Raw genomic sequence first — 25989 nt, forward strand, 5'->3', positions numbered from 1 at the left:
AATTTGCCTCTATCCCCTGCTGACTTGAGTAATTCATTTGGTTGCTCAGATAGTAAAGCATCTACCTGCAATGCTGGAGATATGGATTCCATCCCTGGGTCGGGAAGATTTCCTGGAGAAGGAAATGGCAACCTGCTCCAGTATTCTTGCCTGGAGAATTCCATGGATAGAGGATCCTAGTGGGCTACAGTCCATGGGGTCTCAAAGAGTCAGACATGACTGAGCAACTAACACTTGGACCCTGAGTCTCAAGTTTCTTTTATAGAAGATGGTAATAATAATATTTACCTTATAGATAGGCTTAGAATAAACTCTTGTTCCAGCAGTTGTCATGTCATGATTTAAATTTTATAAATATTTTTAATGGTTTTATAAGATATTTGGAGCATATTTAGCCACAACTTTTAACCATTTTCTGGTTTTTAGATATTCAGATTGTTTTTAACATTTTATTATTTTAAATAATTTTGCAAATATAAATCTTGGTGTGGGAACTTCAATTCAATTTTAGATTTACTCCTTTAGACTGATTCCAAAAGTAGAATTATTATATCAAAAAGAAATTTGATGACTCTTGATATGTATAATTGAATGGTTTTTCAAAAAGGCAAAACCAGTTTATGTTTCTGGTAGTCACATATGAGAATTCTCATTTCATTGCATTCTATCAGGATTTTTTTTTTAATTTGTAAATTCAATAGGTAAAACTGCTATCTTGTCTTAGTTTTCATGCCCTTGATTATTAATGAGGTTGAATATGTTTTCAAGGTATTTGAAAGTTAGTTTTGTCATTTTTCCCTTTTAAGAACCATCTATTCCTATCAGCAAACATCCCTAATCGAACACTCTGCTTACCAAGATTTAAAATGTTCGTTAAAATGTTGTACAGCTTTGGCCAGCATGTAGCTAATGAAGTCGGAACTCTCAGCACTTTCTTCAAGAGGAATGGTGAGTGTGAAATTAGAGGAAGGCAGAATGCTTATGTCTATCATCTTTTCATCTTGTTTGGAGAAATTTCCTTCTTGAACACCTGGAACTACCTAAGAAGCAAGATCATACAATAAAAGGTTACTAACTTTTAGCACACATTCAGGATTAATTTAATACCATGTTAGTCAGGATAGGCTAGGTTGTGCCTGAGGTAGCAAATTAGCCCAGCATTCCAGTGACTTCATACAACATAATTTCTCTCTCACTTATCTTACATGTCCCAGCACAAGGACTCTGAACCACCAAGATGCTCAAGACCCTGGTTAAGACAGGAAGATCATGTCAGTGTGTGGTAGCACGTGTAATAACATATGGCTTTGTTTGTACCCTCAGTAGAGAAAGAATGCATAACCACATGCAGGCTCCTCTCTATCTCAGTTTACAAACACCTCTTCACTTTTGTTCACGTTTCATTGGCCAGATCTTAACACATGGTATCACTTAACTGCAAGAGAAGCTAGACGGTCTGAGTGAGTGGGTGGAGTATTTGATGAGTGCTTCTTCCCAGGTGGCGCTAGTGGTAAGGAATCTGCTTGCCAATGCAGGAGATGCAAGAGATGTGGGTTTGATTCCCTGGGTGGGGGAAGATCCCCTGGAGGAAGGCATGGCAGCCCACTCCAATTTTCTTGCCTGGAGAATCCCATGGACAGAGGAGCCTGGCGGGCTACAGCACATAGGATCACAAAGAGTTGGACACAACAGAAGTGACTTAGCACACACACGCTGTCTGTGCCATAAATATTAATGTGATACACCAAGTTTTGTACTGAGTTTCTATAGCAAATTTACACACACACTGGTTTTATGTGTAGTTTTTTAAGAACCAGTCATCCAAAATGCATGTCATTTACTCTCTTAATGAGTTCTCAAGTGTATATATTTTGATTTAATTAAATGAAACTGTAATGACATGCAACTTGTAATCTAAAGAGAATTATTTTGAAAATGATAAGGAGATATAAAGGTATATCTCCTTATCAAAAAAACTAAAGCAAAATATTAAGAAGTCAAATAAAAATAGGTGATTTCTTGACTCTAGTTTATAAAGCTACCACAGCTTTCCTTTGTTTTTCTTTTGGTAATTAAATAAAACACATTGAACTAGACATAAAGCATTTGTGTCCATCTCAATAAATAATTATAATGTTAACATCTATGTAACTACAACCTAAAGCACATAGCTTTTTTCACCTGCTGGAATTTGTGTACTTTTTATAGAAGATTCCTCTTCAGTATGTGTTGTTTTATAGATTTGTACTTTCCATACATGATGAACTAAGAGCTGTCTTAAGAAAAATAACTTTTACAGGCAGTTCTGCCCAAGGATCCTGAAGAAAAGCTGTTTGGCTTTGAACCCCAGTTCTACCATTTACTAGCTGTCTGATCTCAGACAAGTTGTGTAACTTCCCTGTACCTTATCTGAAAATTTTGTAAAATAATTATACTCACCGTATAGGAACGCTGAGGGTATTCAATTATGTAATACATGGGGAAAGTTCTTAGAACATTGCCTGACAAATAGTAAGTGCTTTTTAGTGGTGATTATTATTAGAGAAATGTATCACCGAAAATGATGTAATTTTACTTTATACGGAGTTTTTTGTATGGAAATGCCTGTGTAATCAATATCAACAAAATTCTGTAAAGCAATTATCCTTTAATTAAAAAATAAATACATTAAAAAATATCAAAAATTTTAGTTAAATCAGTTAATGTTATTCAGAGACACTAGGATGGAAACAAATTGAAGCATAGAATGGAAATCTTGATGATGATAAAAAGAATTAAATATTGCCTCTACTCTTCTAAAGGTTGAATACACTATTAAAATTTTTCTTAAAATTTTAGTTTTCCTCATTCCTTACAAGAATTTTTATCCTTAAACTAAAAGTCTATATTTGTGAGGATGAACACATATATCAAAATATGTTGAATTATTTTATGCTCCTAGGGAATGATCTAGCTAATGAAGTAACAGGATTAGAGAGTCAGCAGGAATTGCTAGTGGCTTTCAAAACCTTTTGACTATGGTCTGTGGTTACAAACAAGTTTGTTACCATGACTCAAAAACACATGTCTTAGAAAACAAACTTATGATAACCAAAGGGGAAAAGGGGGAGGGATAAATTAGAAATTTGGGATTAACAGATACAAACTACTATATATAAAATAGATAAACAACAAGGACCTACTATAGAGCACAGGGAACTACGTTCAATACCATGTAATAACCTGTCATGAAAAACAATCTGAAAAGAATATATATATAAAACAATAACTTTGCTGAAACTAATAACAATAACATCTGAAACTAATGCAACATTGTAAATCAACTACACTTCAATAAAAAGAAAAGAGAAAAAAGTCTTACGTATAATGTGTGTGTACGTGTGTGTGTCTGTGTGTATTGTTGCTTCGATCGTGTCCGACTCGCTGCAGCCCCGTGGACTGTAGCCTGCGAGGCTCCTCTGTCCACGGGATTCTCCAGGCAAGCATACTGGAGCGGGCTGCCATGCCCTCTTCCAGGAGATCTTCCCAACCCAGGGATCGAACCCACGTCTCTTATGTCTTCTGCACTGGCAGGTAGGTTCTTTACCACTAGTGCCACCTGGGAAGCCCCGTATGATGTATCCACACATATAAACAGACATATGGAAATGAAAGTTCCATGACATACGCTTCTGACTTATTAAATATGATGCACTCTAATTTTTTTTCTTCTAGTCTGTCCTATTCCATTTTCTGTTGGTTTGTTTTGTTTTAATGTGCTGGTTGTGACTCTAAACTTATTTCTCAACCATTGACCACGTAGTTTGAAAGACAGTGATTCACTAGGATACAAGATGTCGTAGGTCAGATTGCCAAGAAGCAGAGCCTTGGCGTCTGATACAGTGATTTATGAAGAGTGCTTTCAGGTAGAGCTTTTTTTTTTTTTTTTTTTTTTTACGGGAATCAAACCATTTTATTGAGGGGCTTCGGGGGAAGATCGAAAAGCTGGGAGGACAATGACATCCGACGTCCTTCTCCGAGCCATCTGCCCAACTCTTCAGCTGTTGAAAGGCCAGGTAGAGCTTTTAAGGGGATGAGGCAAACAAGACAGAGAAGAGGGAGAAGCTAATCCAGGAAGTGGCTTCAGGTGAGCTCCAGCCTCAGCCTGATCCTGAAGGATAAATGACTCCAAGGACAACACTTTGGAGCAGGTTGCAGGGGTGAGCAGTTAGCATCGGTCAGCGTAGGGCACTAACATTACATGCTGCACAAAATACTGCACCTCTGATAGCTCTGCCCAGTGATTTCTGCATCCAGGTCTTTTTAGGAGTCCACCAATACCTCATCAGGAATCACCAGCCTGGTGTATCGTGTATTAATGTCATACATGTGTGTGTGTGTGTGTGGAGTGGGGAAGCATTAGGAAAGCAATTCAATCACTGTTTTATCTTATGCAACAGGAGTTATCGAGAAGTGGGAGACATGGTATAAGTGCAACTTAAAATGGTGATCTGATTATTCGTGAACATTAATATAAAAATGTGTTTAATTTTCAAAGAAAGTCAGCAGCTCATTGTGTCAAAAGCTAGTGAGAGCTATAATTTACAGAGCTCTTGTTTTGGATAAGGAATCTACACTCATCACTTTTAAAGGAGCTATTTTTATTCCCATTTTCCAGGTGGAAAAATCTCCAGGTGGAATTTTCCCAAACTCACTCAGCTAGTAAGTTTCAGAGCCAGCTTTAGAACTCAGGTTTCTTTACCTGAAAATCTTCTCTCTTAGAAACAATATTGGCCAGGTTTCTTCAAGGTTACCTGTTTCAGTTATCACACTATAGCTCTAGTTAGAATTAGCCATCACTGGGGGCTTCCCTGGGGACTCCGTGGTAAAGAATCTGCCTGCCAATGCAGGAGACACAGGTTCAGTCCCTGACTTGGGAAGATCCCACACGCTGCAGGGAAAATCAGCATGTGAACCACAATGACTGAAGCCATATGCCCTACATCCTATCCTGTGCTCCTGAAGAAGGGAAACCACTGCCATGAAAAGCCCGTGCGCTGCAACTAGAGAAAAGCCCATACAGCAAAAGCCCCAGCAGAGCCAAAAACAAATAAATGATAGTGTAAAAAAATAATAAAGTACAGTATGATTAAAAAAAAGAATTAGCCATCTCTGGATTAGAAAGTATTTTGTGTTTTAAGTTGGTTTTCTCTATAGAGTGTCTTGTTTTCTAAAGGCCATGCACAAGTCAGCCTGAGTACAATCACAATGTATGAAAATCCTCCTGCAGCTTGTTTTCAAATTCAGATGGAATTAATAAGAAACAGAAAAATCAGTGTGTGCACATGTAATCTCCATATCTGTTCTCAGCTCTCCATTACCTTTATGAAACTGAAGATGTTCTCACTTCCTGGGGTCTGGCTGGCCAGCTCTGTTACCCAACCAAACTGCTCTCTCATCTTCTCCATCAGATACGTGGTATCCTCCAAGTGATGCTGGGTCATCTGGAGTACCTGGGCGTACTGCTGATTGGATATGTTGACCAACTCAAGGGCCTCATCCGCTTTTGTGTATAGTTCGGGAACAGCAGGACAGTCTAGCAAAGAAGGAAGTAACAGGGTAAAGGACAAGGTCCATGGGCTTTGGAGCTGGGTGGTGTAGATTTAAGGAGTAGTCAAGGCTGTATAGTGTCACCCTGCTTATTTAACTTATATGCAGAGTACACCATGAGAAACGCTGGGCTGGAGGAAGCACAAGCTGGAATCAAGATTGCCGGGAGAAATACCATTAACTTTAGATATGCAGATGACACCACTCTTTTTTTTTTTTTTTTCTTTTTTTTTTTTATTAGTTGGAGGCTAATTACTTTACATCATTACAGTAGTTTTTGTTATACATTGAAATGAATTAGCCATGGATTTACATGTATACACCACTCTTATGGCAGAATGTGAAGAAGAACTAAAAAGCCTCTTGATGAAAGTGAAAGAGCAGAGTGAAAAAGTTGGCTTAAAGCTCAACATTCAGAAAACTAAGATCATGGCATCCAGTCCCATCACTTCATGGCAAATAGATGGGGAAACAGTGGAAACAGTGGCTGACTTTCTTTTTCTCTGTTCCAAAATCACTGCAGATGGTGATTGCAGCTATGAAATTAAAAGATGCTTACTCCTTGGAAGGAAAGTTATGACCAACCTAGATAGCATATTAAAAAGCAGAGACATTACTTTGTCAACAAAGGTCCGTCTAGTCAAGGCTATGGTTTTTCCAGTGGTCATGTATGGATGTGAGAGTTGGACTACAAAGAAAGCTGAGCGCTGAAGAATTGATGCTTTTGAACTGTGCTGTTGGAGAAGACTCTTGAGAGTCCTTTGGACTGCAAGGAGATCCAATCAGTCCATCCTAAAGGAGATCCGTCCTGGGTGTTCATTGGAGGGACTGATGTTGAAGCTGAAACTCCAATACTTTGGTCACCTGATGTGAAGACCTGACTCATTTGAAAAGGCCCTGATGCTGGAAAAGATTGAGGGCAGGAGGTGAAGGGGACGACAGAGGATGAGATGGTTGGATGGCATCACCGACTCAATGGACATGGGTTTGGGTGGACTCTGGGAATCGGTGATGGACAGGGAGGCCTGGCGTGCTGTGGTTCATGGGGTCGCAAAGAGTCGGACATGACTGAGTGACTGAACTGAACTGAGTATAGATTTAGGGTCTTCCCTGGTGGCTCAGTGGTAAAGAATCCACCTGCAATGCAGGAGACACAGGTTTGATACCTGTCTTGGGAAGATCCCCTGGAGGAGGGCATGGTAACCCACTCCAGTATTCTTGCCTGGAGAGTCCCATGGACAGAGGAGCCTAGTGGGCTACAGTCCATGGGACCCCAAAGAAACCTACATGACTGAAGTGGCTGAGCACACATGCATGCATGCTCAGCAGCAAAAAGGAAAAAAACGATTGTGGATTTAAGTCCCAGCCCTTACTTAAGCTTTCTATTTTTAGCCTTTTTGACCACGAGTGAGTTTTCACTCATTTTGTACCTGGTGAGTTTTCAACCAGGTTCAAAAGACATGAATGAAATAACACCGTAAAGTGATCACAGGGCCAACACACACTGAAGATTTAGCAAATGTGCCTTTTCCTTGTCTTCCTTTCCATAGCGTCTGTGAAGGTCATTAGGGCTGCTCCCTGATACTCAGGTCAGGACACATGGGAGAGACTGCACTTCCCTGCCACGTGGACGTCGAGCATGCCATCTTCAAAGTGATGTGTCTCACTGTTTGAGGAAGCGTTTAAGAACGGTTTAGGGTTTATCATGCTCTCTCCCCTGACAGTGGAACTAGTTTTGCTCCGTATGGTGGAGGCTCCATCCTGACACAGAGCTCTCAAACAAGCTGTAACTGACAAATCATAAATGGTATCACCAATTCAATGGACATGAATTTGAATCTGAGCAAACCCCAGGAGATAGTGGAGGAGCCTGGCACGCTGCAGTCCATGGAGTCACAAAGCGTCAGACTCGACTGAAAAAACTTAGCACGCACGCGTGCACATACATTTAAGTAGTTCAAGAAAATATTTTTAAAACAAAGGGAGTAACAGTTAACAAGATATAGTATACATTTGAAAGGAGATCCAGATATTCTTTTAAAATGTCTTCATTTGCAAGTTTAGAGTTGTTAACTTTTAAAATAGTGATGTAAATTTTCTTTAAATTATGGGGGAAGAAGTTGGTGACTTCCCTCATGATTTCAGGCAAGGAGAATTCTACAAGGGATTCTCATTTACTCTTTCAGAGAGCGGAAAAAGATTTCCCTAAAATAAAGATGAAACTTGGTGTAAAACACAATCACGTGAGAAAGGAAAAAGTAGAACTACCTTTATTCACAGATGACATAGTCTTGTATACAGAAAACTCTAAGGAATGTATTTTGTTGTTGTTGTTCAGTTGCTAAGTTGTGTCCAACTCTTTGTGACCCCAAGAACTGCAGCACGCCAGGCTTCCCTGTCCACAGTCTCCTGGAGTTTGCTCCAATTCCTGTCCATTAGGTTGGTGATGCTATCTAAACATTTCATCCTCTGCTGCCCTCAATCTTTCCCAGCATCAGGGTCTTTTCCAAAGAGTCAGCTCTTCACATCAGGTCACCAAAGTATTGGAGCTTCAGCTTCAGCACTTCCAGTGAATATTTAGGGTCACACAGAACCTATTAAAAGTAATAAATCAGGAGGGTTGTACTTACACATACTGTCAACTGATGACTGCTGTAGGTTTAGTTAAAATCCATCATCTCATATGTTAATAGATAAAATAAAAAGAAAATAAAATTTTCCTGGGATGTGAATTCTTAGGATTTACTCTTTTAACTTTCCTGTATATCACACAGCAGTGTTAGCTACAATCGTCATGTTGTACATTACATCCCAGTACTTACTTATCTTGTAACTGGAACTTTGTACCTTTTGACCACCTTGCTCTAATCACCTCCCCAACACTCCCGCCCCCCCCCCATCTTCTCTATTACCTTGTGACAATCAGGGAGAGATTATTCTTCAAAGCGTTTCACTGGATGTAAGGAAGATAATGATACATCGGTGGGATGTTTGAATTGGACTATTCTTATAAGAGGTCAGTAGAAGGGAATGGCACCCCACTCCAGCATTCTTGCCTGAAGAACTCCATGGACAGAGGAGCCTGGTGGGCTACGGTCCATGGGGTCGAAAAGAATCGGACACGACTGACCAACTAACAATTTCACTCATTTTCACATTAGTGTATACTTTTCTGTTATAAAAATTTCTGGGTCTGTATGCAACCTTGTAACTCTGACTTGAAGCACAAACACTTGAATAATGAGAATCATGAATACTTTAGACATTTTACTTAATTCTTGAAATATCTGTGTAGCTATATTAATTTCATTTTCCAGATGATGAAACAGAGGTGTGGAGAGTCACCCAGTGAGCAATTCTGAAGAAATAAGACCCCCATCTGCTCTAATAAAAAGCTCGAGTTACATTTGATCTCTTGCTCCAATTCTTAGCCACACATTTTAGAATTTCGTTCCCTTAAGGGCTTTGGTGAGGTAAAGAAGCAGAAGTAGAGAAATCAAAAGTTCTTCTTGGCTTTAGTGAGAAAATTTGTGTTGAGGCCCTAGTAGACAGGAAGTGACTTCAGTTGGGGAAGGGACTTGAGGGTCAGAGGAAAGTGAGAAGGGCCAGTGGAGATAATTTTTCTCCTGGAGAAGGAATGAAAGGTGGCTGTTGGTCAGATCTAGGATGTGACAGGCTCCTTGGGGCTTGTGAGAAGCCACTCAGTTCAGTTCAGTCACTCAGTCGTGCTGGACTCTGCGGTGACCCCATGGACTGCAGCACACCAGGCTTCCCTGTGCATCACCAACTCCCGGAGCTTGCTTAAACTCATGCCCATTGAGTTGGTGATGCCATCCAACCATCTCATCCTCTGTCATCCCCTTCTCCTCCCACCTTCAATCTTTCCCAGCATCAGGATCTTTTCTAATGAGTCTGTTCTTTGCATCAGGGGGCCAAAGTATTGGAGTTTCATCTCCAGTATCAGTCCTTCCAATGAATATTAGGGACTGATTTCTTTTAGGATTGATCGCCTTGCAATCCAAGGGACTCTCAAGAGTCTTCTCTAACACCACAGTTCAAAGGCATCAATTCTTTGGTGCTCAGCTTTCTTCATGGTCCAACTCTCACATCCAAACATGACTACTGGGAAAACCATAGCTTTGACTAGATGGACCTTTGTTGGCAAAGTAATGTCTCTGCTTTTTAATATGCTGTCTAGGTTTGCATTAGCTTTTCCCATCTTTTAATTTCATGGCTGCAGTCACCGTCCTGCAGTGGTTTTGCAGCCCAAGAAAATAAAGTCTGTCACTGTTTCCATTGTTTCCCCATCTATTTGCCATGAAGCGATGGGACCAGATGCCATGATCTTAGTTTTTTGGATGTTGAGCTTTAAGCCAGCTACCTATATTTAAAAATTAAGTTGGCCAAAAATTTCATTTGGGTCTTTCCATAAGATGTTACTTATGTATGAAATTTTTGGCCAGTCCAATACTAAATCACTAAATACAGTTAGTAATTAACCCATCAACTGGAAGAAGTTAATGTCACTTAAACAAACAAACAAACAAAAAACTCACTTGACCAAAAATTTGCTTACACAATGTGAAGACTTCTTCCTGGGTGGTTTTTTTTTCCCTCTTTGCATTGAAAAGAAAATAATTGCCTTAATTTGCCCAGAGATCTCTTTTGCTCACTTGAGTGTTTGTTTGGTCCTTAACCATACATGTTTTTCACGGGAACAACAAGGGAGTTTAAAAAAGAGAAAAAGTGAGTTGACCTACATTTGAATAATAAGAGTCTATAAACCTGCCCTGAGCACCCCCAGATTGTCACTGAGCTCATGAAAAAGTGCTCGAAGGGAAGTACATGAATCCTCGAAGCTTGTAAAAGTGAGATTTTGACCTCTGATCAGAAGGCAATTGAAATCCTAAGAAAATAATAATCACTTACCTGCCCACAGGTAATCCTGACATTTCTGGCATCTTGCATGAAATTGGAAACATTCCGACGAGTTCTGGTCAAGTTCTCCACACAGCCCTCTGCCCCACACAGGCCACGTTGGGGAACTCTGTCCATCGTGAGCAGAATCTGCAAGGAACCCAGCAGTTTCACATCAGTGTCATTACAGAATCTGAACTTTAAAGGCGTGGGTGCAATGGCATTTCTCTTTCTAACCAGCACTTTCAAAATCTTTGTTCTGTATTCAACTGCAGGAGGGCATACTGGTACAACAAGATGCTAAGACAATTTGACATCTATTAAAAGTGAGTATATCCTTTAATCCAGTAATCTCATTACTATTAAAATATAATATTAATATTACTACTAATCATTGCTATTATTACTACTTGCCCCAATTCCAACCTCCCACACAGAGGTTCATGCAAATAATTTTATTTTCAGGAAGGAATCTTGAGGAATTATTAATAGTCACTATCTTTTGGAAGAGAGACTTAAAGGGGTGGGAGAAGGCAGCTTTCATTTATTTTGTTCCTTTGAATATTTGAATGTTTTTAACTTTAGTGTGTCTTAGTTTTATCATTATTATTTCTGATGTCACTGGTGTTAACTAAATAGGGAATTATAAGCCACTTTTCTTTTTGGGCTTCTGTTAAAATTTTTTCTGGTAATTATCCTTGGCAGAGGATAAGATAGTTGTATGGCATCACCGACTCAATGGACATGAACTTGAGCAAACTCCAGAAGATAGTGGAGGATAGGGAAGCCTGTTGTGCTACAGTCCACGGGCTGCAAAGAGTCAGACATGACTTAGCAAATGAACAACAACAAGTTTTATTTTTTTCAAGCTATAATTCAAATGTGTATTGGAGTTCCAGAGATATTAGAAATGTCTGCTTCTTAAACTAGATGTAGGTATTTACTTTATGACTGTTCTTTTTTGGCATTTCACATATATAATGTTATGAAAAGTAGTTCAAAGATTTAGGAAAACATCTAAAGCAGATCTAAACATCTCTCTAAAGGTTCTAAAGAGAACCTTTTTTTGTTCTAGAAGAATTAATCATCATATAAAAATGATGATATAAAAAGGAGTGCATGCACAGAAAATTGATAGTTCCCAACTGTTTCACACTAGGAAAAACTTATTATTAATTGGCAACCTGATGATTTACATTAAATCCTTGATGTTAAATAATGAAACATTCCATTTTGAGATAAGTTGTGAAGTTTATTGTTTAAAAACCTACCAGGAGTTTGCTAGATCTTCTGGTGGGTAAAGCAGCACCCGCTTTGACTAGAGTACTAGTCAATTTTTCCCACTCCCTATAGATTTAGTGGCATCTCCTCTAGCCCCACAGAACCCCCATGAGTTCTACAGTAGAGCGTCTCTGCATGATGTGCTGGTTCATTTTTGTCTTCTGTTAGGCTCTGAGTCCCTCGAGAGGAGGGATTCGGTCTTATCATCCTACTCATCCTAATCTTGTCATTCTTCTATACCTTCTGTCATTTCAGTTACAACACGGGTGTGTAATTGTCCACTGACCTGTTTTCCTTTCTCTGATGCTTAGCGCTCAGGTGTGTCCGATTCTTTTGTGACCCCATGGACTGTAAGCCCTCCAGGCTCCTTTGTACATGGGAATTCTCCAGGTAAGAATACTGGAGTGGGTTGCCATGCCCTCCTTCAGGGGATCTTCCCAACCCAGGGATGGAACCCAGGTCTCCCGCGTTGTAGGTGGAGTCTTTACTCTCCGAGTCACCAAGGAAGCCCTCCTTTCTCTAAACTGAACTCCTAAAAGTCGGGAGCTGTGTCATCTGCATCATAAGCTACTCTTGTCTTATTTGCAGCATCTAGATTAATACCTGCTATATTCAGGGGTGGCGAATTTTAGGTCTGTGTGACAGCCATTCCGCATTCTATTCCCACGGCAGTGACCCATCACCTCCCTTCAGCCATGCCAACACAGAGCCTCAGGGCCCCCTCTAGGCAGTTACTTCGGGTAAATCATCTGTTCTCCCAGCTTGCCTGTTTGCTCCAGGGGAAAATTAAAGACAGCAACATTCTCCAGGGCAGGATTAAAACCCAGATCACCTGGCCCCCAGCGCTGTGTGAACCTACCATACTACACAATTTTATCCAATCTTGTTGTTTTGTCTCTTAGTAGCGTCTGACTCTTTTGTGACCCCATGGACTGCAGCCTGCAAGGCTCCTCTGTCCGTGGGATTCTCCAGGCAAGCATACTGGAGTGGGTGGCTATTTCCTCCTCCCGGGGATCTTCTGGACTCAGGGATCAAACCCGCATCTCCTGCTTGTCCGGCAGATTCTTCACCACTGAGCCCCTAGGGCAGCTCACTCAGAGAGCACGTTACTGATGAGAGGCATGTAATAGCTTCCTACTGCTGTTGTAACCGAATCCACACATTTAGTGGCTTGAAACAACATGGATTATTTTACAGTTCTGTAGGTCAGAAGTCTGAAATGGGACTCAGTGGGCTAAATGAGAGTGTTGGCAGGGCTGATCTTTTCTGGAGGCTCTGGGGGAGCATCCATCTCCATGTCTGTCTAGTTTCTGGAGGCCACCACCTTCCTTGGCTCCTAGTTCCCTTCCTCCATTTTCAAATCCAGCAAAGTAGGGCCAAGTCCTTCTCACTCTGCCATTTCTATCAATGCTTTTCTGTCTCCTTGTACTATTAAGAGCTCTTGTGATCTCATTCGGACAACCTCGAATACTCTGTTTTTTTTTTTTTTAAGTTTAATTTTTATTTATTTATTTGGCTTCACCAGGTCTTAGTCGCGGTACATAGGATCTTCGTTGCTGGGTGCAGGATCTTCGTGCCGGCATGAAGGATCCAGTTCCCCGATCAGGGACCAGACTCAGGCCCTCTACACTGGGAGTAAGGAGTTTTGGCCACTGGAGCACCAGGGAAGTTACACTCTCCCTATTTTAAGGTCGACTGATTGGCAGCCACGATTCCATCCGCAGGCTTACTTTCCCTCGGCCATGTAACTTAATATTTTCACAGGTTCTGGGGATTAGGAGGTGAGTATCCTTAGAAAGGGACTCCCCTGGGGGCTCAGATGGTAGAGAATCTGCCTGCAATGCAGGAGACTGAGGTTCCATCCCTGGGTTGGGAAGATCCCCTGGAGAAGGAAATGGCAACCCATTCCAGTATTCTTGCCTGGGAAATCCTATGGACAAACAGTAGGATTTCTGGAAGGAGCTTGTTTTATTTTTCATCAAAGAACATACTTGTCCTTGGCCTAATGGTCCACAGAGATAAGTTCAAGGAAACATATATTCTACCTATATTCTACCTGTGACCACACAACATCTCTCATTTCTGAGATGCTGGGTCCCACCCACTCCACAGAAACCCAAAGAAGCAACCTCCTACTGTGTTACAACATAAAGCAGGGCCTTCCTTGGTGGTCCAGAGGCTAAGACTCTGCGCTCCCAATGCAGGGGGACTGGGTTCAATCCCTGATCAGGGAGCTAGATCTCACATGCTGCAACTAAGACCCAGTGCTGCCAAATTAATTTAAAAATATAAAGCAGGATTGCTTTTCCAACACAGACTATCAGGGGGCATGAGTGGTACTGGTAGAAGGCGAATCTTAAAAGTTACAGAGGTTTCTATTTCTGTAGTTTTGGGTTTGTCTATGAGCACTGAATCTGGCTTTGTGTACAAATGTTGTGATTTAAAGAATTACAGTAGCGATGCAGAGGAGGCTATGGAGGGCCCTAAATGTGACCTGGTTTTACGTGGCACTAAAGCGTCTTCCTTAACTGGGAGCTGAGGAGCCTGGACTGATTTTAAAGAAACCTAATGATGTTCAAGCAGAATAGGGCTGAATGTCTGCCCGAGTTTTAATAAAGAAGGCTACCATCTTTTTAAAGTTCTCACCTTACCAGCATGTTCTTTCTCAGCTTTGAACATTTGCTTTAGAAAGAGAAAACAGCCCTACAAAGCTCTTGACAAAGATGAGAGAGGGCTGGTGTTTGGGAGACCTCAGAGTCTCTTCTAAGAGGCTATGAGACTTTGATTATCCATTAACCACCACTCCTGGAAACATGGTAGGATGACTTAGAAACAGTTACCATTTCCAAAGCTAAACAAAACTTAACTTTAGTGTAGATATCTAAGTAAAAATAATCTTTTAATACTTGCCTTTGTCTTGTTTGGGTAAGTCCTCAATGGCCTTCAGCATCTCTGTAACTGTTGCGCTGACACTTTGATAAACAGAGAGACTGAAATTACAAAACAGCTGGAAGAAGCTGGGAATATCCCAATTCTGCATAGGATGTGCTTTTTGTGCTGGCTCTTTGGATAAAGCTGGAGAAAAGTAAGGCTCCACGGAGTCTGTGTCTGACATAAAGTATGACTGAAAAGCCAGGTCAAATTCTTGTTGCATCTGTTTGAAGACGTGAAAGCTCATATTATAGAGAAATCCCACATCCACGGTCAGCTGGCTGAACACATTCTCTATCTGCGTCAACTGTACATCTTCCTCAGTGAACTTCTCACCAACAGGGAGCTCTTTTTCTTCATCTTCATGGAAAGGAAACAGAAACTGATATATCTTCCGGAAAACCCGTTCAATCTATGGGCAGGGTGGGGGACAGAAATGAAATAAATGTATTTTCTTCCAGAACTATTTTTTATTGTAAACTTTTAAGTCAGCTTACAGAAATCATTCCAAATCAAGACCAATCCTGGGCAAACTAGGAAAAGGTGATCCGCTTTAAGATCACTTGCTAACACTCATGTACCTGGTTTTGGGGCTCCCCCGTGGCTCAGTGGTAAAGAATCTGTCTCAATCCAGAAGCCACAGGAGATGCGGGTTTGATCCCTGGGTCAGGAAGATCTCCTGGAGGAGGGCATGACAACCCACTCCAGTGTTCTTGTCTAAAGAATCCCGTGGACAGGGGAGCCTGGGGCACTACAGTCCATGGGGCCGCAAAATTAGCACGCATGCACACACCTGGCTTTGACTTTGATTATGGAAATAGGGTCTGAAATTCCTCTTGGCTTCTGTTTCCCTCCCAAAAGACCTAAGAAGGCCAAGTTTTCAATACTGTTGACAAGCCACAGCCCTTATGTACTGATGGTGGTTGGCAGGCATGGTTTTAGACCATGCTGATTGCCTGAAAACTGTGAAGGTTCCCATCTTTCATTTCTGCCTTAGTGTCTTAGGTTTTTTCCCCACTTAAGTGGGATGTTGTTAGTGTCCTCCTACTCTCCTTGGTCTCATGCTTTTAAATTGGTCCATGGAGAAGAGAAGATCAATACATTTGCACTGAACTATGGATGCTTTTTGTTGTGGTGGTTGTTCAGTTGCAAAGCTGTGTCTGACTCTTTGTGATAGATGCTTAATACATCTAAATAGGTTACTTAGGGATGTTACATATTACCAGTGATCAAAGCCTTCCTTGGCCGCAGTCAAAGGAATGAAGCTCTAATTATAGAATTTCTTACTCAGAGGGAGATCTTCCAGGAATCACACCATGTTCTCCTCCACCTTTGTGACATGTAAGTTCATTCCAGAACAGAGCTGCCCTTGTATGAAAGTGCTGTGACCATGTTGTGTGTTTTGGAACATAACAACCATCGAACATCACGGCTGGAACACCACCATCCACCCTCCGACCCCTGTTCTGTTCAAAGAGTTCTCCAGGAATCCTTAGAGGACTTATGCCTTTCTCAAAAAGTAATCTGGGTGGATCATCTGCCTCTCCCTGTCAGCTGTCAGCTTCTGTTTACCTGAATCCAGACACAGAAACAATAAATTTAAAGGCCCGAGAAATTGTCCTAAGGTTACACAGATAGGAATGGTCCTCAAAGCTCATGACTTCCACCCAGTGCTCATCCAACATATTCTGCTGTATCCGAGACTGGCTCTAAAACTAGAGCAGATGCGAATAACAGTGGAGGCAAATGAACTTGGCATATGAATTATCCTAGGGGTTTCTCCCTCTGTAATTGGGGATGGCACTGCCAAGCCAAGAACAGACTCTAATTAGTGCATGCTCTGACAGGGAGGAGAATTTCACTGTGCTTCCTACTCAGCCCACTGCTTCAAGGGGGAGAGCCAAAAGCAGAGGAGCTTTTTATGGGTCAGAGCTCATCCTATTCAGGTCACCACACTCTGTGATTCTCTCCGCCCAGAAGAGAGCCCAAAGGGACAAAAAAAAGAAAACACACCAGTCCTACAGGACATAGATTGAGATAAAGGGGCCATGAATGTGGGCACGTGTGTGTGTGTGCACACGCATGTGTGTGCTGCCACAAGAAGGCAAGCCCACTGAAGGAAAGATTCAGGAGGCAGAGAATGCCTTCAAAGGTCTGGCCTCCAGAGAAGAAAAATCAAAGCAGGTTGAAATCAGAAACTATAATACTATTACTCAGAAATGTAATTCGGCAAACATTTATTGAACACCTACAATGCTTAAATGAAGGCAGATAAGATACGGTTCCTGCCCTCATAGAGCTTACAATCTAGCGTGAATAGGTTCACAAAAACAAATACAAGGCAGAAAGAGGGTATTTCTGAGAGATACACACACAGTGTCATGAGAGGGGGGACAAACACTGGGTGTCTGTTCTAACTTATAAATCACATATCCACAGGTGATTCAAACAGAAATATGAATGCTCGATTCCAGGTTGCACAAGGTCAATATCAGATCAGCCATCCCTATTCTAAATATTAACATAAATTACTTCAAAAAAGTAAACTGAAGCAGGTACCTTAAGAACTTAGCAATCTTGAGTTCTGCTTTTCCCTTACCGTGGTTTTCATAGAGGACCAACTGCTTTGGCAGGTTGTATAAAATCTCATGCAGTCACTTTCCAGGCAAGATTTGCATTCGTCCCAGGAATCCATCAAAGACACCTGGCATAGCCTTTCTTCCTCTTCTAGATGTTCTTGAACTTCATTCATAAGCTTCAGGGCCTCCTAATTAAAAAGTAGAAACATACACCCTATTTCCATTTCATGACTTTGTGTGCTATACCTTAATTGATTTCTCACTTTACAAAATGTGCATATTCTAAACTAAACCTCATTTCCGCTACAAATGAGCAGCTGATAGATTTACCCGGAAGATTTCAGTTCAGTTAAGAGAACTGATCGCTTCTGAAAACTGGACACTTCTTATCCACCTGTTTATTTATACATTCAACAGCTGTTTATTGAGAGTTTGCTATGGGATGGGCATTTGCTGCTCATGAGTGAACCAGCAACAGAGGCCCAGCCCTTGCTCTGCAGAATGCCTAACTGATCTGCTCACTTGTCTGTCCTCACTTCTAGCCCTTGGAGGAGGTGAAGATGGAATTTTAAGGCTGACAAAGTTGACGCATTTATGTCCTTCATTTATGCTGCCTTCAATTTTCTGCCTTTAATTTGCTATTAAACACTGCCAGAAAGCACAACTCTGGTGCATCACATCAAGTCTTCGCAGTGAGTTGCATTCTAATGGCAGAGATGCTGTGTTCTCAGCAGCTTTGTGGTTCTCGTCCATATTCCGAGCACGCCCCCTGGCGGTGCCCGCTGTACTCGACCGGGTCCCACCCAGCAGAGGTGACACCGGTCCGGAGAACGTCAACCCCGCCCCCAGAGCTCCTTGCCAAGCCAGCATCCTGTAGACCGCCCCAGGCCTGCCTGCAGGAGGGGTCTTCTGCAAACCGGCTCCCTCCAGGCCTGAGAAGTAGCTCAGGGGTGTTAGGGGAGCTAATAGACTCGTCCATAAGAGGAAAGCCTTAGAGCTGTTGGCGACTCCCTTAAGTGGAAAAACACGAGTGAGCACAGTTTATAAAACCAACTTGGTGCATAATTTTACCTACTGGAAAAGAAAGAGATAAGCACCCCTTCCTGGCATGTTAAGCCCAAAGAGATACCTGGGCACTGACAATTTCCCACATATCTGCTAGGCCCGGAATTTTCATCTCTCCTGGTGGCAGAATCCTGGTGTTGAGGCAGCTAGCTGTTCTTTGCTGCATGCCATAGAGGAAGCCTGGCCGGGCCCCAGCCTACCAAACAAACCTCGTGATCTAGACAGGCTTAACCTAACTTTTGGGGCTTTGCGGAACAATTACGGAATCCTGCAACTTCTCAAGAAAGCTTGCTCCACCAGGGGAGGAAACAATACCGCTCAAATTTTCTCAGTCTTTTTAAAATATTATGCTCATTGTCACTGTAAACCAAAATCCCCAGTATTTCCAATTACAAAATACCCTCACTGTGGACCCGTGGGCAAATTATTTAATCATCTCTGGGCCCATTTCCTTTGTAGCAAACCGGAATACTTGTAGGACCTACTTCTTAAGTTTTCATATTGAGATAAGCACGCAAGTCACCCAGCCTGTAATCATCTGATTTGCTTTCGCTTACCTCCAAGAGCATAATGGAAACCAATGGCCAAATCACGTGGCCCCAGATTTGGTAGTGAACTGTTGCCCCAGAGGAAGTAGGTGTCTGGTTTAGGAATGTCCTGTCCAAGCCCTCTGCTTCCTCCAAATGTCCCACCCAGTGATAGATTTCATATTAGAGTTGTCTTCCTGCAGTTCAGTTTATCAAAGTCGCACCCAAACCTGGACAGGGGTGCGTGGTGTGGAATCACTTGAAGGGCTGCTTTAAGGTTTCCCACTTTAGTAAGAGGAAGCTGTAGATGCTCCCACTAATATAAAAATGGGCTTCCCATGTGGCGCTAGTGATAAAGAACCCGCCTGCCAATGCAGGAGACGCAAGAGGCATGGGTTCAATCTCTGGATCTGGAAGATCCCCTGGAGAAAGAAACGGCAGCCCACTCCAGTATTTTTGCCTGAAGAATCCCATGGACAGAAGAGCCTGGTGGGTTACAGTCCGTAGGGTCACACAGAATCAGACACAACTGAAGCACACACATACATAAACAGGGAGAAGAAAAGCTAAGGAGAGGGACTGAGATCATGCCCAGTCACCCGAGGATGGATGGAGTTTTTTTTTCTGGGAGAGTGGGGTTGTCCACCCCATATCTGACTATTCACAATTTATGAAAAGTATCTTTTACTTTAGGTTTAAAATCATTTAGGAAGGAAGATTTTGGGTTAAACAGATTTTTCCTTTTTAAAATGAATTTTTGGGACTTCCCTGGCAGTTCAGTGGTTAAGACTCCATGCATCCAATGCAGGGGGTGTGGGTTCTGTCCCTGGTGAGGGAACTAAGACCCCACATGCTGTGTGGCATAGCCAAATAATGAGATAAATTTGAAAAAAAAATGAATTTTTATGAGTGCCCATACCTTAAGAGTATAATTCAATGATTAAAAAAAAATAGAATAAATAAGTCTTAAGAAATAATAAAAATTTTACTAGCTTCTGAGATTCTACAGCGTCAGAAATGGAACTAACACTTGCTGACCTCACACTGAGCTTTCTTTTCATAGTATGTGCTGCCTCCTTGGCTCACGAGGAGGCCAGGGAAAAGGAGAAAAACAGAAAGTCCCAGGTCCCGCAGGCACAGCGCCAGCTCACTTTCTCCTGGGTCAGTCATGACAGGGTTGGGTTAACACATTAATTAACATCTCAAAACTCAGTTTCCTTAGCTGTAAAATGAAAAATGATGGTTTACCCAGACGCTGGAAGGATGTGATAATGTGTTTTATAAGGGCCTGTAAATGATATCTAGTGTGGTTATTCTTGGTGGTCAGACTCATGAGCCCACCAGGGAAGAACCTGGCTTAGAGGAGCTTCCCCATTTCTTCATAAGGAGCAGGTTTTGATTTCCTCAAGGTCTTTTGCTGGCTGCTGAAAGGAAGGAGGGTTTGCAGCTGCTGCTCAAGCCGTCTCCTCGCCAGGGACCCTGTGTGGCTGCGAAATCAACCAGCTGGTGACAGGCTGACTGTAGCTCTGAGGTCACAGCCTGTGACAGCCCTGCTCCAACGGCCCAGGGGCACCCCGTGGCCACTGTGAATGCCAGGATCTCCCTGGAGCTGGTGCGACAGTGTTAGTCGCTCAGTCCTGTCCAACTCTGTGACCCCATGGACTATAGCCCACCAGGCTCCTCTGTCCATGGAATTCTCTCCAGGCAAAAACTACTGGCGTGGGTAGCCATTCCCTTCTCCAGGGGATCTTCACGATCCAGGGATTGAACCCGGGTCTCCTGCACTGAGGGCTGATTCTTTACTATCTGGGCCACCAGGGAAGTCCTGGAGCTTGGTGATTCCCACCTTTACAGATCTAGGTCTAGAGAGGAGATATTAGAACTTCTATTTATTTTTTAATTTAAAAATAAACTATGGGGAGTTGTTTAATGGGTACAGAATTTTGGTTTTGCAGGAGACACGAGTTCAATCCCTGGGTTTGGAATACGCCCTGGAGAAGGAAACAGCAACCTACTCCAGTATTCTGGCCTGGGAAATCCCAAGGACAGAGGGGCCTGGAGGGCGACAGTGCAGGGCGTCTCGAAGAGTCAACATAACTTCGTGACTAACAAAACAAAGAGTTTTGGTTTTGCAAAATGGTAAGAATTCTGGAGCTCGGTTGCCCAACAATGCAAATGTATTTAATACTATTGAGCTATACTCATAAAAGTGGTTAAGATGGCAAATTTTGTGATATATATTTTACCACAATTAAACATTTTTTCATGAAAATGAAGTATAAAAATGTGGAAGATCTGGGTTGGGAGGGATCCCTCCTGGAGGAGGGCATGGCAACCAATTCCAGTATTCTTACCTGGATAATCCCCATGGACAGAGGAGCCTGGCAGGCTGCAGTCCATGAGGTCGCAAAGAGTCAGACACAACTGAGCGTCTAAGCACAGTACACACTCCCAATTTTAAAATTTAAAATACTTTGCAAATTATTTTTGTTATAGTTTTGACATCCTCTTTGATTTAAGGGCATGTTGGAAATAAACTTTTAAAAATTTTACCTATTCTGAGTGTGATGTTAATGGTTATTGCCATTAAACTATGAGCCATGCAATGTCTATAGTTTAAAAATGTATTGAGCTTTATATTGTAACATATAAACAGTTTTTAATATGGCCCATGGATGTCTGAATATAATGTATATCCTCCATTGATAAGGTATACAGTTTAGACAGAAACTATTAAGTAAAGATACATGAATTAAATTGATGAGGCTGATATACTATTTCACAGGCACTGGTGCTCATGTCAGGCCATTGCATGTGGCCAGCTGTGCGTGAGGACCCTGGGGAAGAGGGACCCTGTATATTCCAGAAGCATGGACACTGATTGCCTCTGTTGACTTGGAGCCAGTTGCAGTGAATTACCATTTAAGAGGACTCAGGTAAATGAGGGCTTCCCAGGTGCTGCTAAAGGTAAAAATCTGTCTGCCCATACAGGAGATACTATAAGAGATGTGGGTTCGATCCCTGGGTCTGGAAGATCCCCCGGAGTAGAAAATGGCAACCCACTCCAGTATTCTTGCCTGGAAAATTCCATGGACAGAAGCGCCTGGTGGGCTCCAATCCACGGGTCTGTAAAGAGTCAGATACGACCGAACAACTGAGCACAGGTAAATGATGGATTTTAACTACTTTAAACTAAACTAGTCCTCACTGAAAGGGCAGGAGACTTTAGAAGATTCTTGAAAAGAAAATAACCAGCAGATTAAAAAATATGAATAACTTCTGCTCAGGTAGGTAAGAAATAATGGCAGGGCTAACACTTTTTCACTCACTTTGTTGGCCTTGTGTCAGTAAAATGATGGTCTAAACAGATTTGGCAATAAGCTAAAAATTTTTTCAAAATATGTAGAAGATTATTTGAAATATGGATTTATATCCATCCACCCAAGCTAAAGACAAACCTGAAGTGTATTCTGTGCCTTGAGATAATAATGGTAGCAATTCATGTATCTAATTTATAAATAAATGAAAATGCATATACTCAGGAGTGGATGCTAACAATAATTACAGTAATAAGAATGGAAAAGAAAAAAACTTTTGTAGGCCTCTGATCTGGCCAAAAACTTCCAAACATTTTTGACTTGACGTTCCAACTCAAAAGGCACCATTAAGCACTTTTAAGAAAGTAGCATTTCCCAAACAGTGTTGAATCCTCCAAACACCTGAGTTTGGAGTCTTTCAAAGGCCTAATCTGTGCTCGCTTTGGCAGCACATATACTAAAATCAAAGGCCTAATCTACAAGGAAAATGTTCTTTGAAGAAATTTGAAATTTCCTTCAAAGTACTCCTCCAATAGGGTGGATTTCCAGAAAAACTATGATAAGGGTAAATAATATCTCCACTGCATTCAGATGTGCACTATTTATGGTCCAGACATATTTCTGAACAGTTATACAGGTTTTGTTTTTGTTTTTTTAGGCGGCACCGTTCAGCATGCAGGATCTTAGTTCCCCCTAACCAGGGATCAAACCAGGCCCCCCGGTGTTGGGAGTGAGGCATCTTTACCAGCGGACTTCCCAGGACAGGTATGATTTTCAATGACTGTACCTGCTTTTCTTCTCTGCATTTCTTCAGGGTTCTCATTAACTTGCTGTGTTCCTCCTCTCTTCTTTCCATCAGGATTTTCATCTGCTTCATGCCAATCAAAGCCTTCTTCACCTCTTCATCTACATCTATCTCCCCAGCGTTGGAAAAACCTAAAAGATTATGTTGTAGTTTTTCCCTTTAAGATCTGATCAGATTATAGTGTATCACAATACAGTGAGTTCCAGCCATTAAAAAGAATGAAATAATGCCATTTGCAGCTACATGGATGGACCTAGAGAGTGTCACACTGAGTGAAGGAAATCAGACAGAGGAGAAATAATCATGTGGACATCCCTTACATGTGGAATCCAAAGAGAAATGATACAAGTGAACTTATAAAACAGATCAAGAGGCTTAGAAAACGAATTCATGGTTGCAGGGAGTTTGGGAAGGTCAGGTACACACTGCTATATTTAAAATGGATAACCAACAAGGACCGACTGTACAGCACACATAACTCTGCTCAATGTTGGGTGACAGTCTGGCTGAGTGGGGGGTTTTGGGGGAGAATTGATACATGTATATGAATGGCTGAGTCCCTTTGCTCTTCATCTGAAATGACCACAGCGTTGTTAATCAGTTATACCCCAATACAAAACAAAAAGCTTAAAGTTTTGTAATAATGATAATAGAAAGAATGCAATGAGTTTACCAGTTTTTCATGTCTCCCCAGTAGAGGCTTAATTGTTTTTTATTGCATCAGACTCCAAAAGCAGGTCACCAGGCTATCAGCTACCACATGGAGGGGGCTACCCGCCACCCCACCCCACCCCAAGGGAAATACCTTCTGTTCTTCACTTCTGAGCTTCCAGCCAAGTCAGAGTTCATTTAACCCCATCTTATCGTTCTCCTCAGAGCCTGTTTTCATTTATCCAATTTTTTTTTCCTTTCCCTTAAAACTCAAGTGTGTTTATATTAGAAGAAAACATTGAATTTTCTTCACAGACAATTTATATTAAATGCCCAACTGGGAACCTCAAACAGAACAATTTCCTTTTCTTTCAGCTTCAATTACCTTCCCAGGAGGCATCAAACCTAGAAAGTATCTGGTATAATGCAAGATTCTTTAATAACCTCCTGGATGTCTCTAAAACCCCTTTAATAAGCCTTTAGTGAGTATGAAATTCATCGTTTGTCATACTCTTTTCACAATAGCCAACGTGGCCGCCAAAGGAGCTTAACCTGGCCTCCAAATTTATTTACAGATCCCCAAAAGGAACATTTAAACTAATTTATTTTTCTAAGATAGACACCCAAAGCATATCTCATCAAACAAAGGCTCCAAGTTAATGAGCACAGACCAACCAGATTAGATGTCGCTCTAACCCATCCTTTCAAGGTCTCACGAATAACTGCATGGATGACTTTAATTGTTTAAATGTTTCAAATGCTAGCAAAGAATTTCACTGTTCGTTAAAACCGTGCTCAGAGGACACCAAACATCTGGATGAACCCAAGCCGTGCAGCCTAAGACGTTGGCAAGTTTTATCTCTGTGATGGCAAACATCTGGAACTGTGAACCGTTCTCAGAGACACAGTTGGAATTTTCTATTTTTATCCAGATGTTTGGCGTCTTGTCTACTTGGCTTAAGAGCCTGGAGAACGTCTCCCTGTGAAACTAGAGGGCGTTCTGAATACGGTTATCTCTCAACTGTAAATCACAGTGAGTGCCAGCAGGACATGGCAACAGGCCAACGGGACACAGGGCAGATAAAGAAACCAAACATCACCCTTCGGGTCTTCACGGATAGAAGTTTTGTCCTTCCAAGTAGGTGCACAGTGACAGTCTTTCAGCCACAGCAGATCCACGATCAACACCAAGAGTGGCAGCTTCATGTTTCCGCTGTGACTGCAAAGGAAGAATAAACCTGTATCGAATGCCCTTGGTTTAGTTTCTGTAGGCATCAATTGAAAACACATGGTGATCCAAAGCATTTTTCTGTCGATTTTTCTTTATGACTTTAGACAATGTATGTTGATATGGTTGAGACATAAGGAAACTTGAAATCTAAATAAATTCTTTGAAAAAGAAAACCCAAGTCCCTCGTTTGTTTGCATTCTTCATGGCAGTTAAATAAGGTCTTCATCTGAAGCATTTGAAATTTAAAGCAACCAAAAGTATGGATCCCAGCCCCATAGAATCCAAACTTCATTTTATTTCCTTGTCAACAATAAACAACCCCCAACACAGAATTAGCTATGTCAGAGGGGATTGTTTTTTCTCCAAAATTCTGAGGCCATGAGTAATTTTTAACATAGATGGTTTACTACTTTTTTTTTTATGAAAGCAAGAACCCCTCAGATTTTTCTCATACATCTTATAAAACCCATCAGATAAATGAATCATACACAAATTTTTTTCTTGTCAGATAATAAATTTCCTTTTATATAATTTGTTGTAAACATTCCTAATAAAAACATATGCTTTCACAGTTATATCTATAAATTAGATTATCTTAACTCCTCCCAAAAAGGATATTTATATTTTTATATATATATTTGTTATTTTGGAATAAAAAAACAACCCTGTATTATTTAATCCACATTTGGAATGTCTTTTTAAAATACTAATAGTTACAAAGCTATCACATTTTACATCTAGAATTATCATTTGAGTTAATTCTTCTCTTTCTGTTAAGACCCTTTCAGTTTAGTGTTGGTCGCTCATTTGTGTACGACTCTTTGTGACCCCATGGACTGTAGCCGGCCAGGTTCCTCTGCCCAAGGGATTCTCCAGGCAAGAATACTGGAGTCAGGAGTCATTCCCTTCTCCCGGGGATCAAGATTCTGTTTACCAAATAAAATTTTAACATATTTACCACTAACTTTGCAGGCTCTCCCCAGTGAGGTTGCCACCAGCTTCTGCAAGGACCTTCACTTTCCTCTGATTTAATGTTTGTCTGTGTCAGAGATTTAATCTTGTTCTATTAATTTGATGACACAGCTCTTAATCCTAT

At 41.4% G+C, this 25989-nt stretch overlaps 1 protein-coding gene across 1 annotated transcript; it reads right to left on the reverse strand.

Moving 5' to 3' along the window:
* Positions 1-785: 785 nt before the first annotated feature.
* CLUL1 (clusterin like 1) lies at positions 786-24875 on the reverse strand. The gene is made up of 7 exons (XM_020881774.2): positions 24763-24875; positions 22994-23142; positions 17318-17485; positions 14698-15130; positions 10519-10656; positions 5361-5575; positions 786-1040 (listed from the first exon to the last, which is right to left on the reverse strand). Exons 1-7 carry the CDS (start codon positions 24866-24868, stop codon positions 852-854), a joined length of 1398 nt encoding a protein of 465 aa, XP_020737433.2. The 5' UTR covers positions 24869-24875; the 3' UTR covers positions 786-851.
* Positions 24876-25989: the final 1114 nt, after the last annotated feature.

Source organism: Odocoileus virginianus, chromosome 22, assembly GCF_023699985.2.
Source record: "Odocoileus virginianus isolate 20LAN1187 ecotype Illinois chromosome 22, Ovbor_1.2, whole genome shotgun sequence".
In the NCBI taxonomy this organism is placed as follows: domain Eukaryota; kingdom Metazoa; phylum Chordata; class Mammalia; order Artiodactyla; family Cervidae; genus Odocoileus; species Odocoileus virginianus.